The following is a 17641-nucleotide window of genomic DNA, read 5'->3' on the forward strand; positions in this document are numbered from 1 at the left end:
ATTACACAGTATAAAATAAAGTTGCTTACCGCTGTATGTCCCTATGTATATCTTTAAAATTACGCAACGGATTTTCATGCGGTTTTTTTTTTAATAGATGAAGTGATTCGAGAGGAAGGTTCTTGTATATAATACATGGACAATATAGTAAATAAAGAAGAAAAAAACTGTAGTTTATTTAGTATCAGCATTGAACACGTGCGAAGCCGGGGCGGCTCACTAGCAATCTATGTATATAAATAAATGAATGTCTCCACATTTGTTCTCTCTGTGTTCTTAAATAATTGATATGATACGATTATGATGTACATTTGGAGGGTTATTCTACGCAAGCATACGTAGGATCTTAGACAAGAAAAGCCGATTTGAGTGAAACTTTTTATAAAACCCGTAGTCTTATTCTATTTATACGTCACTAGTTGTCGATCGCGGTTTCGATCGCGTTTTAGGGGTTTGATTATCACGTCTTAAGCAAAAAAGTAGCCTTTATCTTTTCCTTGGAGTACAAATTTGCTTAAAACCAAATGTCATCAAATTCGGTTCAGCGGTTTGGTAGTGAAAGAGCGACTGACAAACTGACAATACAGAGTTACTTTCACATTTATAAGAGTAGTATATATTATCAGCTCGTATAATAAACAATTACAGATAGTATGTACCATTTATAATATCTCTTAGCACTATCATGGATAATACTTGACACAATGGATAAGTAATGGTTGTAATCTATAGGCGTCCCCTGTCCCAGAAAGTTAGCATTAAATAATCTTTCAAATCATTTTGTGAATCCTATAAAATCATTGAGGTAAGGACCGAGAAAAAAACACGTCCGTGTCGCAGCTGGCACTAGGGTGACCATACGTTTAGCACAATAGAATATTGATTCCTTAACGACATCATTGTACAAACACAAGGGACATAACATCATAGTTCCCAAGGTTGGTGCAACATTGGTGATATGAGAATCTATTGATATTTATTACAGTACCAATGTTTGGCCAGTGGTGGCAACTTACAAGTGTTACAATTATTTTGTTTGCCTGAATATGTAGTATAAAAACCGAATCCACAAAACATATTATTCATAATAATTTAAGCATTTTCCTGTAGTATGATTATTTTGTTATCATTTTAATTCTATATAAATTCAACACTTAGTCACTCGTATGCGAATAGGAGTGACTAATTTGATCGAAATATTGTTGCAACCGCACTAGTTTGATGAGAAGACGTTTATTTATTTCATATAGGGACAATGTAACGGATAAACAATTTTGTAATTATGTTCCAAATATTCTGTTTATATTTATTTTCTGTCCTGCTATACTAAGCGTTGAAATTAGTTTTACGCAAATCACCAGAATACAGTGCCATAGAATTTTAAGTATAAGTATCTAATACTTTGTAATTATTATTTATATTATTTTTTTATATTTAAAATTACAGCGAATATAGTGCAACCCATGTAATAATCGACTGAATTTGATGCAACGTGGATTTACTCCTATTGAATAGATGTATACTTCCGATAATTATTAATTACTTGAAAACGATGAATTAATTAAATGTTAAAAAATATATGTGAACTATATTGATATTTAATTTCAGATTAACGTTGTACGAGTAATGATGCAACTATATGCGTTTACTGACCTGTTATAATTTTAGTATCTCTCAGAGTGATTTCTTCTTTTTTTATTACAATATTTTTACCATCAAATAAATTTGTTTTTCATATATTTTGTTAATAGCTAAGACTCAATTGAAAAAATACATATTTGTGTTAATAATAAATAAAACAAATGATAAATTTAATATAATTTAAATATATATGTTGATATTATAAATGTAAAAGTAACTCTGTCTGTCTGTCTGTCGCTCTTTCACGACCAAACCGCTGAACCGAATTTGATGAAATATGGTATGAAGCAAACATGAACTTCAAGAAAGGCTACTTTTTTGCCCAACACATGACAACTAAACGCTCAAAACGCAAGCGAAGCCACAAGCAACAACTAGTATCACAATATAACAGATAAATACGAAGGATACATAGATATATATCAAATATACATATAATATATTAGCGTTTTATAGCCAAAACAAGGTTGATAAGTATTTCATTCGAGATACTCAGGTGGGAAAACCTGCTATTTTATATAAGACCTGAGGTTGTCCACATGGCTGATGCAATAGAGTAAGAGTCTTGCATCAAACTTGTTTATCTCCAATAATTTTAATAGAGAGCAAGCAAAAATCAATTTAAGTATTTTGTAAATAGGTTACGAATGTAAATTTTATGTTCAACGTTAATTAACTTTAAAGTTATTCGAACAATTGGGACATAAATATTATATTATAAAATATCTAATAAATTATCTTTTTAACAACTCCATATGCAGACTTTGGCATTGATTCGAGTAAAAGAGACGTATGAAAAATACTTAGGAAAAACTACAATGATTAATAATTCTACTTTATTATAACTATGATATACGACAATTAATTTAATTAATTGTTACTCAGGTATAAATTAAAATAACCTTCTTTTTCGAGATACATTTGATTTGAACTTAATGGTATTATAAATGTACTAAGACATAAACTTATAGCAATTATAAAAATGTACATATAGAGCCAGAAGGAACTATATGCGATTAAGATTCTATGGCAAATAAAACATATGATAATATATGTAATTACAACAACATACGACAAGATAAAATCAAACATTAAAAATTAGTTTCCGATTAATACCGTTAGTTGTAAAATAATTCAAATAACAAGCAATCAGCTGTTTGTAGCCGGATACATCAAATATATTTTACATATTAATACCATGTAGTGAAATGTCGCCATTGAGACTATGTTATAACGACATACATAAAATTACAAAATATAATTATTTGGTCACGTATAAGCAACTAATTTTATACCTTATATTACAAAGACACGTGTCAATATTAGACGTCGCTTATTGATTTTTCTTAGAAATAATTTATCACGACTATTGAAATACATATGCACGTGGAATGAGTAAGTCCATATATATATTCATTTGATAAAGATCTTAAAAGTAATTATTATTTTATATTAAATTATCGGTGGGAATGTTTTGATTTGGCTGTTTCGACTCAATCGCGCTCAGTATCAATATTATTAATAAAAAACCTTTACAAATTTATTTTCAAATTTTGGTGTATGTTGAATCAAAACAGATTATAAAATATTCTTTTTTCAAATAAGGCAGACTTTATAAAGTACTTTAGAATCGAGATGTTGTATTTATATTTTGTCGTCGACTTTTGTGTAAAGATGATATAAATGTACAAAAGGTAACCGTAAAAGTATGTCATGCAGCACATGTCAGGCATTAGTTATGTATTTATAAAATATATAATTAAAAAAAAAAATTTCGTCGAGCACAAAAGCGGTTAAAATTTTGTAGACACAACAGCTAAGAAATTGTTATGACGCTTATATGTCTTAACTGCATTAACAGCTAATATTATTAAGGATAACTAACTAACCATAAAAAAGAAGGCACACAATATTATAATTTGATTTATATTTTTGATACGATCGTATCATCCCACAAAATATATAAAACTTGAGACTTGCCTAAAATTAAAATCTTTATGGTCACCCTACTATTGTACGAACCACGAATTCGTTATTGTGAATTTAATTACACCTCTATAAAAATAATTTAAACTTTATATCCATAGAAATAGAGTTGCGATTACATTGAAATGATTTATATATAAATTCGGAAGTAAATATAACCGTGTACCATGACTGAAACCTTCGCGAATCGTGGACGATGAACTTGGAAGATTTATTCAGAGATTCGTAAAGGATGTCGCGATTAACTCCGGTCAAAATTACACAGTCGAGTTTATCTTAATCATCTTGTGACTGGCGCGATGGCCCAGTGGCTAGAACGCTTGCATCCAGTGGCGTAGCTATAGTAGGGCAGGTGGTGGCACAAGGCCCCGGAGTTCAGGGGGCCCTCTTCACTAAACCTTAAGCTTCTGAAGCTAGAAAAACACGACCCTGCCGCTCAAGATTTCTTATTTGGTATCTATAATTTTAAAGGGTAATTATTACTTCAAGAGGGATGGGTGAGGGCCCAATTATTTTTCTATGCACCGGGGCCCTTCCTCGCCAAGCTACGCCACTGCGTGCATCTTAACCTTAACATCTTAATTGCTGGTCCAAACCCAGGCGAGCACCACTGAATAGTCATTTGCTTAATTTGTGTTTATAATTCATCTCGTGCTCGGCGGTGAAGGAAGACATCGTGATAATATATAATATAGAATATTTTCCAAACCTTCTCCTTAAAGGGAGAGGAGGCCTTTAGCCCAGCAGTGGGAATTTACAGGCTGTTGTTGTTTGTTGTTATTGTCTAGTGACAATGAAGCAACCGAAATGCGGAAAATGCTTAAAATATGTATTATTTATTCAACTTTATTATTAATATTTGTAGGCTAAATTATGCTAATGAATTGTTTATTTATAATAAAAATGAATCAATATTATAATTGATTATAGACTTTATTATCCTGTCTCCCAAGACTAGTATGCGAATACGACAGGCGCCTCATTAATTCAATTAAGATTGACAGTCAATAGTAGTCTTTAAGATACTTCACCTGTATTAATTATTTTAATATAAAATATATTAATTTAAACTTTAAAATGTAAATCAACTCGATTTTACAGTCTATTAGATTGATTACAAATTTGCCATAATTAATTACAAGGAATATCTTTTTTTTCAAGTATTAGTGAAATTAATTATGCGATGAATTAAGGACAGCTATTACTTTATTTAATAGCCACTGTCGCTGAGTAACGTTGATACCAGACATCCGATTGTAATTTTAGCGTAGTGTGACCGAGTCTTAAATATATTTAAAACACCGTTACTACAATGGCTTATACATTAGTACTCCTCAAGTGGTTAATGACTATATCACACATGTAAATGATTAATGAAAAATATTATTTTTATTGATAGTTTATTTTGATAGAATTAGCATTCCAAACCAGCGGTAGTTTTATTTTTAAATAGTAGTCGCTCACGGTTTTGTCCGCGTTTTTAAAGGTTGATGAAGTTTGAGGCATAGAAAAGGCTATGTACTTCCTTTGATATTATTTATTTTATTTATTTATTTAACTCTTTGTTGCACACCAATATAATTTCTATAAAACAAAATTGTCCAAGCAAAAGGCGGTCATATGGCTTATAAGCCATTTCTTCCAGACAACCTTTGGGTTAGAAGAATAATGTGTATGGAAGACGGCAATATGGTGGTGCAGTAAAAACTTACATTATGAAATAATAACGAATACAACTCAATAAATATAGCAAATACATAAATACCAAAAAAATAATACATAAAATATAAAGCAGCTTATAAATATTTATAAATAAATCATATATACATACATATATCTATATACGAGATATTAAATCTCGCTTAACACCAAATTTCATCAAATTCGGCTCAACGCGTGGTCTTTAGTCGTGAAAAATCAAAAGACAGAAAGATAAACTTTCGCATTTATAATATTAGTATAGTATAGCCGACTCCTAGTGGTTAGAACGCGTGCATCTTAACCGATGATTGCGGGTTCGAATCCAGGCAAGCACCGCTGATTCATGTGCTTAATTTGTCTTTATAAATCATCTCGTGCTCAGCGGTGAAGGAAAACATCGTGAGGAAACCTGCATGTGACAAATTTCATAGAAATTCTGCCACATGTGTATTCCACCAACCCGCATTGGAACAGCGTGGTGGAATATGTTCCAAATCTCCTCAAAGGGAGAGGAGGCCTTTAGCCCAGCAGTGGGAATTTACAGGCTGTTGTTGACATAGCCGACTCCAGTAAAATATATTTTGATTGGATGGATCGATGATTCAGTGAAATCTCTATCGTGCATTAAATTAGCAGTCCTATTTTTAATATCACCTAGATCTATCATCTAACTCAATTACTCACGTGTTTGATGTCGTAGTGCAGGATGCTCTCGATGTAGGTGGGCAACTGGTTGACGACCGTGAAGTAGCCGAACACGGAGGCGCCGTGCGTCACCACGATGGCCCAAACCGGCGCTGACAGCAGCATGCGCCGCCACGGTACCGCTGTGTGCTGCGGCCACAAACGTATTACATACCCACTTGATCTTATCTACACTGCGGCCACAAACGTATTACATACCCACTTGATCTTATCTACATTATTGATTGTGTATCTAAATAACCGTTTGAGATTTGTTTATGGAATTTCATAAAAATTTTGCCACATGTGTATTCCAAGCCGCATTGGAACAGCGTGGTGGCATATGTACCATACCTTCTCAAAAAGGGAGAGGAGGCCTTTAGCCCAGCGGTGGGAATTTACAGGCTGTTGTTGTTGTTGTTGTCGTTATGAAATTTGAAACACATATGTATCTCGTAAGTGACACTATATGAGCCAAATCTGACACGTGGATGTCAAATAGTTTTTGATTTATGAAGGGGTCAAACGTGGCTCCAAATGGTTCGTGTAAAATTACACACGGTGATGCTCGACAGTTCTGTTGACTGAACTTGGCTGACACGCTACCGAGTGTCTAGATAATTGAATACATTTGCACTTTTTTTTTGTTGGAGATCACGTAAGCCTGGTTAGGATTGGTTGGATTGATCAAGTTTTCATTCCTCAGTATTCTACGATAACCTCAATGCTTTTAGTATTGTTGAGTTCAAGTTTAAAAGGTGATTACGAACAGTTTCCAAGATGGTAGGTGCATTTGATGGCGGGCTGGTTATTATTTCCAACAGTGCCTATACCCAAATACTAGCAGGTCACCCATATGACTTACCACTTAACACTTTTATATAAGAAAATGTATTATTTTCATCGCAATCAAACCATTAGCACTTATAATTCACTGACGCTGTGTTTTTCCTATTTATCGTCATTGTTGTCACCTGCCATAGCGATGGCAATAAACGCCAACTATATGCCAAATTACAAATGCATGAAACGAATCTGCCAAGGCTACAAATTGAAATGCATTATGTAGGGTCTGATAAGAATGTAAATAGCAAAGCCCAAGGTGACATCGTTCGTTTGATTCATAATATAACATTTTGAAAAAACACATTTTCATACGGCCCTGAGTTTATTTTATCGATGTTTGAACTGGTTTGGTAAACAATGGAATTCTATGTACGTCTTTTATTCGGGGTTTTCAGGCATTTGAATATAGGTATTAAGACATTATCTTATACAAAAAAACTTATAAATATATTGTATAAAATTCAATACACGAATTTTTATTGTGATCAAAAGTATGAATGGAAATTATGTGGCATCTATTGTATAATTACGTTGCAGTGAGAACTATTTTCCGATTAAATTTACTTATCACTGAGAACACCTGACAGTATCTTTGGCTGATGAAATAAGTTGAGTTGGCTACAACCAAGTTTGGTGGACTTTTAAGGAGGTAATTCTCAATTCGGTACTATTCTTTTTTTTTCAATAAATTGAAATAAGAATACAACAATAGTCAGTTTACACACAATACCCAAACAACCAACCCTTTTGTGCGTTGAACAAAATAGATTCAAAGAAAGAGGTAGTATATCTGTAAGTGTTATACATACTCCTTTGTTAGTGTCCTGTGGCAAGGCCTTCATGAGGTAGTTCCTCTCTGTGTCGGAGATGCGCGGATGCTGAGCGGGCGAGTCGTACACCACCGCAAACCACGCGACCGACCACATCACGCCGATTATACCTGGCACACAGACACACATTATACATATCAACAACCTTTAATTCAACTAGTATGATTTTGTAAACTTCTCAATCGATTACACCATAATTATAAAAAAATTAAGAGCATTATTCACTGAAGCTAATCCCTGCTGCATCAGAAACGTTTCACTTATACATTACATATGAAAACGTTGCAGTTAGTTTTTATTTTTTAATGTAAACTAGGTAACACATACGCAAGCGCAAGGCATGGGCATAACACCTTATAAGTTAATTTGTTTTATTTTGGAATTGATCATATAAGACCATCAAATCTTTTTATGTCAAAATGTGTGGTTTTTAAGTATGTAAGTGATTGTGTGTTGCAGAGTGCAAATGTTTATATTATCGTGTATTGTCTATCGGCAGTCACTCATATCTTGACAACAACGATGACATCAAGTGCATATGACGCGAGTATCTTAACGACCGCCTGACTAACACTTATAGCATTCGATTCTACAGTGTCAAACATTTAACTTTACTGTTTATAATTGTATATCAAACCTAAGTAATCGATTCATCTATGTCAGGTTCTGCCATATACTAAAACTTGAGCCTTATTCGCCGAGCTCCAGGAATAAAAGCCTACCAGGATCCAGTAACAGTAACAGCTGCAACTATTTTTTGTTGGTCAGGCACACAGTTCCCAAGCAACCGTAACGAATTACAATAATTTAAACTAATAAGGAACCTACTTCATTGATAATGTTTTTTACTATTTTCGACTAATATACCATTCAATAGGGTATAAAATAGTAGGTATATCTCAACTATATTGTGTCGTATATTACCCTTTGACGAAGCCCCTAACCTAACCTATACCCTTGTCTAATGGGCCCTCAATGTGCATTTCAGTACCAGTAACATTACAAAAAAAGAGTTACAGTATAAGCCAATAAGGGACCCCTGATTATTATAATGACTAATTACGCTTTAAAATAGTGAAGGAATTTTAAATTTGTTCAATTTAAAACATGTAAAACTCTGTGTACAAATATAATTATGATAAGAATATGACTTACCAGTGAAATAAAACGCTGATTCCCATCCGAAGTGTGCGATCAGAAAACCGCAGATCGGCATTGTCATGGCTGCACCCAGAGATGACGCTGTAAAGAAATACAATTTTATAATTTGACTACTATAGCTCCGTGTGGCTATTCGTAACAACTATATAGTCTGATTCGTTGCATTATGTTGAATAGCTTTCCAAATAACTGGGCTATCAAACCTATACAAATAGCGTATGTATTCATTTATACATTAAGTTGCTATGTCTGCCTGCCTGTTATGCATGGTTTACTCGGTTAGTGACTGGGCTCAGAGACTCGGTACTTCGGGCCCAGTAATTGGCTACATGCATAGGATTAGTCATTTATAAAAAAATAAATATGAGACAACATCACATACATTACTCTGATCCCAATGTAAGTAGTTGAAGCACTTGTGTTGTGGAAATCAGAAATAACGACGATACAAACACCCAGACCCAAGACAACATAGAAGACTAATGGTAATCTACATCGACTCGGCCAGGAATAGAACCCGGGACCACAGAGTGGCGTACCCATGAAAACCGGTGTACACACCACTCGACCATGGAGGTCGTCAAAGTTATAAAACAGTCAGTTAGCTACAAAAATGTGGACGCTCTACAAAGAAGTGTCAGTGACTGCCAGAACATGTCCATATAACGCCAGACGCATTAAAGTGTCTAACTGGCTTGAAACTAAGTGTCTAGACAAATCCAATAGCTAGCGCTGGACTATTTAGAATATGTATATAAAATATAAATTTCGCTGTGCACATACACCATCTTCGGCGCGCGGCAATTTATCTATATAATTTTTCCCGCGCTTTGCGATGTGTCATTCTTGACGACAGATGCATAAATACACAGATAATAAATATTCATATGAAACATTAATCTAATACCAATGAATTCGTTATTATGTATCTGTGGACACTAAACTTAACATAATTGTATAGGAAAATATTGCAATTAGCATATAAGGAATACTATTAGCGAAAACACTATGGATAAGTCAAGGCGTGAGAGGCATTTCGTTTTCCTCAAGCGCACCTAGACCCAGTTGTGGGAAAGGACGCAGGGCGTTAAAGTCACACGTTTAATTACTTAGTATTAGGTTGAGGTTTTAAAACGCCTTGGACTCGATGCAAATTGATTATTCATTTTATAGCGATTTTTTAAGAGATATGAGGAATATTAAATGGAAAGTTTATATGTAGCGTTTTATTTTACAATAGCCTTTATTTTGCGTAATAGCTTTCTCTATGTACAGTTTCTTACAACTAAAGGAAATCTTAAAAAAGGATGGTAGGTTTTTTTTTATATACATACATACGATAACATTTTATTTTAACTAATAATATTCATTACAGATTTGCCAAAAAGAAATTACTTATAATTATATGTATACACATTACGTCTGTAATCCGTATACTCGTCACTACATAGCGGGTTGGAAAAATAATCTAGTAACTGACAGAAATATCACCTACATAGTTTATAATCATACTATTAACGGGAAAAAACCGATGTAATGAGGACGATAGAACACAAATCATAAATGTTACAAAAATGTAAGGGCGGCAAAAATTGAATAACCTACTAGCCTACTAGCAGCAGATTTGTAAATCCGCCACTGATGACAGAACGAGTCACGCTGACTATTGAGTATGACTATTGATTATTTTCATAAATGAGATTTTAGCGCTATATTTATGTAATATTATAAATATAAAAGTATGGATGTTTGTTGCTCAATCATGCCAGAACGTCTGAACGGATGCGAATGAAATTTGCCAGAGATGTCTGTGCCAAATTTCAGATTAGTCTGGAACAGCAATTTTATCCCGGTAAAAAATACACAAACATTGAGCTGTCTCCCAAAAATACATATTACCCTTTCGGAGATCCAGTAAAAAATAATTCCAGGAAAATGCTATATGGTAAACTTATTTGTATTGTATAATACATTGGTATGTATTTACAAAATACGTCGCAATATTCGCAAGGAAACTTTGTAATAGATAAGAAATATGAATTTATTTGTAAATTCGTACCGGAGATTCCAAAACACACTTCATGCTCGGCAAATCCAGCAGATGTAGTGTGTTAAAATCGGCAGGATATTCATAAATTTAAATATACTTTAAAATTGTGAAAAAGAGTAACTACTGAGCTTCTTACCAGTTCTTATCGGTAGAATCTATATTACATTTAATTCGACACGATAACAATAGATTCAAAAGAGCTTTTAGGAGCATATTTAAATAAGAAATATTATGATTTAGGATAATTTTATTAATGAAACTTATATACCGATATAAATTTTCAATTCAATTCTTGGTTTAATGGCTTTTAGTTGTGACAGGGCACAGATTATTTCGCCAATATCATGTAGGTACACTAATTTAATTGTAACCTTAAATGTTTTAAAAATGAAACAAATTTTCTATATATAACTTGCTTTCTATTTATATAATTTCCATTTTACTTTTAATCGAAAATGAATATAACATTGACTCGACTTTCAAATCAAATTTGCACATAAAAATCTAATGGTACAATGTTTCAGCTACATTGTTCAATCTTTCAGGATCAATCTGATGTGATTAAGAATAATAAGTACGTAGTTAAAAGACATTCGATTAATGAAGATTGACGCGTAACCTTGAAATTGTTTTCATACAGTAATTAGTGAATTAGCAATGGATAGATCACGTGGGTTTGAATCGAAGATCGGTGGGTTCAAATGACAAGCACCGGGTTGATTGCCTCATTAGTTTTTAATTATTTTCGTTTTCTTATGGTGTCAGATAACGAGACCATATATTTGTCTGTGTCTGATAATAATCTGCCACATGACGACCTTCCCTGGTGGTGATAAATTCACTAGTCTTTGCAAGCCCTCTTTTGCTTGGAATTTTATTTACTTAGAGTATATTGCTTATTTATTTCGTGCTTGGAGGTGATGAGAAAGGGAAACAGTGAGGAACCTTAGATTTTCATATACCTATTCTTACTGAGTTGTTGTACCGTTAGCAAAACAATTTTTATATATTTTTTTTTTATTTTAAATTATTCAGTAACAATAGTCAAACAGTTTTGTTAAACAAAGTATAATTATATAACAAATAATAAGACAAAATGGCCACGTTTTATTCAATCTAATTACAAATTATCAATACAAAAAACCTGTCCATATTCATGAAATGCAGATTACGAATTACTGTTGTATCTGTGCATATTTAATCGCCATTGTTATTATTACAACTGTTTTATTGAAACAGATATATATTGAAGAGTAACTACTGAGTTTCTTGCCGGTTCTTCTCGGTAGAATCTACTTTTAGAACCGGTGGTAGCTTCACTTAATTGTTAAATGAAGATTCAAAAGTGCTTGTAAAAGCCTACTTGAATAAAGTTGATTTTGATTAAATATTCTCGTGTAGGTGGAATCTTCGCGTAGTTGTCAAGTATTAGGTAACCTACATATATCCATTATAAAACGCTTAGTAACTTGTGAGGAAAACTTCATTTATTTATACATGTAGGTAGACTAGCATATGGGCCATCTGATAGTGGTCACCACCATACACCAATGACACATCAATCTTGGGAGTTAAGATCTTGTAACTCTATTGTCTATAGTTACACTGATTCGCTTTCCCTTCAAACCGGAACACAATACTAAACGCCATTGCATTTGGCAGTAGAATATCTGATGAGTGGGTGGTACCTATTAAATGATTGATTACTTGAGACGCAATGCATAATAAACAATTAAATCAACTCACTTTTGCATTTATAGTATTAGTTTAATGTAGTAGGTATTGGAAATATTGTTTTTTTTTTCTAGTTCAATCTTTTACTAACATAGTTTTATAGATTAGTACGTGCGGGTCCAAGGTCTGAAATAAATATTTTTTTGTTTTAATTTTCGCAATGGTATTCCTCTTCGTGTAGTTACTTTACATACTAACTTGTCATTAGGAAAGTTTAACAGTATTTTTTTTTATGTTTAGTAAAATATTTGAGTTAAGTTTAATGACACCTGATAACTATGTCAAGAATTGCGACGTGAGTCTTGAAAAACTTGAACTCACTTTCAAGGCGTTCTGGTTAACTGAATCGTGGATTTTTTTGGTAGGATATACCCTTTTGTGGTATTACAAACCTACGAGAAGGTAAATTATGTATTTTTTTTATAATTCCTTATCATTAGAACCTATAGTTTCAAAATTAAACCCAATAATAATTAGTAATAATAAATTAGGACTTTATTCAAGCAGGCTTTTAAATTAACTTCATTTTTAGGGTCTATACTTAACAATGGGCAAAATATTAATTTTATTTTAAAATGACATTTATATAAAATATATTTTCATGCCAAAAGTTCGCGAAGGTATTATTTTATACAGCCAAATAATATTTGAATTTTACTGCGTATTTATTTTTCAGTCACATACAAAATTACCGACCGAGTTATATTTCGACAATTCGAAAATTAGGTAAATCTTTAATTATATAATAATCAAAAAAAGTCGACCGATAAAAAATTGCAAATCATAACGTTTTAATACCAAAATATGTTATTTATGTTTATAATAATTCTCTTTTATGTTTTATGTTTTTATTATCTAACGTAACGTTTGTTGTTAAAAATATTTCCTTGTTATTTAATCGTTATCTGAAATGCATTAAAAACATCGATTTACGTAAATGTACAGATTACACCATCAATGAATCGTCATATTCATATCGAATGTTTATTACATACATAAATAATGACAATTATTTACTGATTACGCATAAAGTGATTTGTGTCGGAGGTATTCGATCAATGAGTCGTCTGTGAAACTTTCCTAATGACCCAAGTATCAGTTCACCTCTGTCCTGATTCGGAATGAGAATTTTGATAGGTTATCACTTAAAAATGTATTAAGTGGGTCTTTGAGTGAAGAGACTGTGAAAAGTGATAAATACAATTATTTTTTATGCAAGGAGATCTTTGTTGTCACTGTCCTATGTTCCATTTTTAAATCTCAGGTGCAGTTGAGTTTTCATTTTGTCTAGCGATTTTATCTCGATAATAAAGATGTCTGCGAAACATTATCATGATTGGCGACGGTGATCATTTGTGTATGATTATGCAAAAATTGCCAATACTTTACGGCATATTTCGAAATGATGCTGTATGGATATGACACCATTAACCTCGTTTTGAACCAAGTGGGAGCCAAGCGAAGTTTTTGCGAAGGCGTCACGTTTCGCAAACACGAGCTCCGAACATAACCTTGCTATCGAACTCATCGTCACCGCGACTGTCCCACACGAAAATAACACTAAGCAACATTTCTCTGAACTGGTTAACCGCGCATAGCAACCGTTGTGCAAGGTTAATTCACGCGGTTGCAAACCGGCGGCCAATCGCGGCGCGGTATTCGCGTGACGTCAGCGACCACGCCTGCGCGCGCCTCCGACGCCATGTTCCCGCTTTCAAAGCATATCGAAACGTTTACGCCGTACACGATAACAATCGAGTTCTGTGCCAGTTCATTTGACGTCGGATATTGGTCGATAACGAGCCCAGTTGTAATGGAAACGATCTCCGGTCAAGGCGAATTCAATGGATATTGCGTCTTATAACACCTAATTGACAATTTGTAAGCTACGTCATTTGCGAGGGGGCTCATTGTCAGATGTTGTTCGCAACGAATGTCAAAACAGTTTTATTAATTAACCGCAATTTATCAAGTGAACGCTATAAATAAAAGAGTGAGATCATTTAGATTCTTACCCATCATGTTGGACATAAACTTGGATCTGTCCATTGGCGGGATCCATTTCGACGCCATGGGTAAGATGGCCGGCCACGTGGCTCCGAGGAGGAAGCCGAGGGCGACTCTGAGAGCCACGATCCATCCGAAGCCGGCGGCTGCGGCTCCAGGCGACAGGAGAGTCAGGACACTGGCTAGAAGCGTGCTGTAGCCGAACACTCGCCTAGGAGAAGACAATTAAAAAATCTTTTAGTATTCAAATTACTATCTACACAAATAATATAGTCATCAAAATATATATAAAATCTTAGTAAGCAAAGATTTTTATGTCCAATCGCCCAGATGTGGATGTCGGACGTAATGAGTCATCTGCAAATATTAGACTCATACAGTAACTAACCTACAAACTTACTGCCACATTCACTATACCTATATTAACTTAATAAATATTGATAACGATTACCGACTACCGTTATCAAAATATTTAAATACACCTCACACTTATATGTACTGAAATATAAAAATAACTGTCAATAAACCCATTTAATACCTATCAGTTATCGATGGAAGTACACGACTTTAAAAATGGAATTTAAACTACATAATACATTCACATACATAGTGATAGAACAAAGATTAATGTTATTTTTTTTTTTCGTTACAAATGATTTAGGAAGTAATAATACAGACCTGTCACGCGAATAATTCTAAAGAGGTTTTAATCGACAATATAAATATTTATTTGACATAAGTATTCGTTAAGGCGTCATACATTCCACGTTTAAATTAAATCATTTTGAATTCAATTTGAGCTCTATTTTATACGTTAGGTATTAAACGATTTGTAACTTTATCTAGGGCTGTCGATAATTTAGAAAATGTAATATGATATTGCATTACAAATGAAAAAAGAATGACATAAGTGATACCAATAGAACAATGTTCTTTTCAATGTGAAACTATATTAAACGTTAAAAAAGTTTCTACATTTAAAATCGCAATAAAAACTTTCTGGCGTTGATTCGAGTTGCGAGCGCTATAATTTGTTGTAATCAAATTTTTTGCGCAACCACTTTCGATTGTGAGACTATAGACTTTTAGAATAAGTCAATAAATCATACAAATAAATTAACCTATAAAAAGATGTTTTTATACACCTATTTTTATAATTATTAGTTCAATTAATTTCACTTTCTACACCCATCTACAGTTATAATAACACGTCACACAAAAGTAAATCATATCTATCGTACTAAAATGCTTTGAAAACATATTTGAAATATGTATTTTGCTTACTTTATGTGGTAATTATTTCAAATTATGACTGACAACCCTAACTTTATCTAGAACGTTCCACATGATTAAAACGTAGTTATTACATGAATTTGAATTTTAGATCGACGCTACTAAGCTGAACTACACATTATAATCTGCTTTCTTTGTAAACGTTGATAGTAAAGAATACTTAAAGGAAAATATCCGATAATTACAATTAAAGAATTGTATTATGTGAAATTCGGTTGTGTGAAGAAAACTAACCAAGTCTTCTATTCTTTCTAACTCTGTACAAGCGAAAGAGATGGCAATACTATCACATTCAAAATTACTGTTATTGGACTGTACTATCTTTATTGCTTGCTTAATGTTTGCAAATATTTTTAATATTATTTTTATCTAAACATTCAATCGCCATAAAATAAATATCAGACGCATTTTGCGATATAAATAATTAAAACAACATTCACAAATTAAACAATTAAATATTGAATACTAACATAAACTCGACGGACATACATATATTACATGTGATAAAAATGTAACGGGGTCGTCTGTACGCGGCGGCATAACGTATCAAAATCACAATTTTTTTTTCTTCAAATACGATCTGTCGCGTGTCAATTATTTACTTTTTTATGTGTTCGGAGGCTAACCTGATGGAAAGTTACTACCGTCCATGAACATGGCAACACCGGGCTTGCAGGAAGTCACCATAACCTCAATCATTATTTTTTTAATACTGTGACCGTTCGATCTAAATTAAGACATCCATCATTTTTAAACTTAGGCTTGTATGAGTAACTAAAATGTTATGTCTCTTATAGCTGGCATTACACTGGCTCACTCATACGTCATACCAGAAAACAGTAGCAATACAAAGTACTAATGTTTGCATTTTTGTTATGTGTAATGTGTGTGGCTAGTGTCCACACACACACACCCGTTATAAATTATACCACCGTAAATTAAAGGAATGCCATATAAAATACTTTTGCTTTAAAATCATTAAAAGCTGACAAACATCGTCTTAATTAGGCGTTAATATTGAAGTATTTAGAGTAAATTGTTGCGTGCAGTTTTGCTTGCGTTTCAAAGGTTTATCGTTAGGCGTATTAAAAAAAAACCTATATCCTTCGTTGGGCTTCAAGCTTGCTTCATAATAAATTTCATGAAATTCGGTTATATTCGCATTTATAATATTAGTATAATATGACATACTAATACGAGCAATATTATTATTGACCTTGAAATTTTGTCAGACACAGATAAAAATATAAAGGAAAATACAACACATAAAGTAACAATTAAAACTGCATACATAAAAGATAAAGTACTTTAATATAATATGACGCGACTTATTCACTCGCGTTAGTCATAAAACCCGTCCCCTGACTCCGACAGCTGACGCTATATAACGATAAACTAACTGACACAGACATCCTGTGAAGCCTCGATATCGTATACGTGGATTTATTTAACTCCACCTGTTTTAGTATGGGTCAAATCTTTTTACTTTTATGCTAGTCTATGTATCCGATCGTATTGAATTTTTGGATGTATTTCAGGTCTGTTGACGATATAATCTGTATTAGTAATATTGTAATTTGATCAAAATAGTTGCCATGAATAGGTACTTTTTAAGATTCTTTTCCAATTATATAACTATGATTTTTCATCTGTATTTCATTATTAAATATTATTGTTGAGAAATCAATTATAATACTTATAACAACAA

At 33.0% G+C, this 17641-nt stretch overlaps 1 protein-coding gene across 1 annotated transcript in view; it reads right to left on the reverse strand.

The window, feature by feature from the left end:
* The window catches only part of LOC124536892 (sialin), a 60012-nt gene that overhangs the window by 18585 nt on the left and 23786 nt on the right, over window positions 1–17641 (reverse strand). The window contains exons 5-8 of the mRNA XM_047113543.1: window positions 14649–14851; window positions 8844–8930; window positions 7668–7798; window positions 6013–6162 (exon numbers count right to left, since the gene is read on the reverse strand). Coding sequence (XP_046969499.1) covers window positions 6013–6162; window positions 7668–7798; window positions 8844–8930; window positions 14649–14851 — 571 coding nt within the window. The remainder of the gene's footprint in view (window positions 1–6012; window positions 6163–7667; window positions 7799–8843; window positions 8931–14648; window positions 14852–17641) is intronic.

Source organism: Vanessa cardui, chromosome 17 (genome assembly GCF_905220365.1).
Source record: "Vanessa cardui chromosome 17, ilVanCard2.1, whole genome shotgun sequence".
Classification (NCBI taxonomy): domain Eukaryota; kingdom Metazoa; phylum Arthropoda; class Insecta; order Lepidoptera; family Nymphalidae; genus Vanessa; species Vanessa cardui.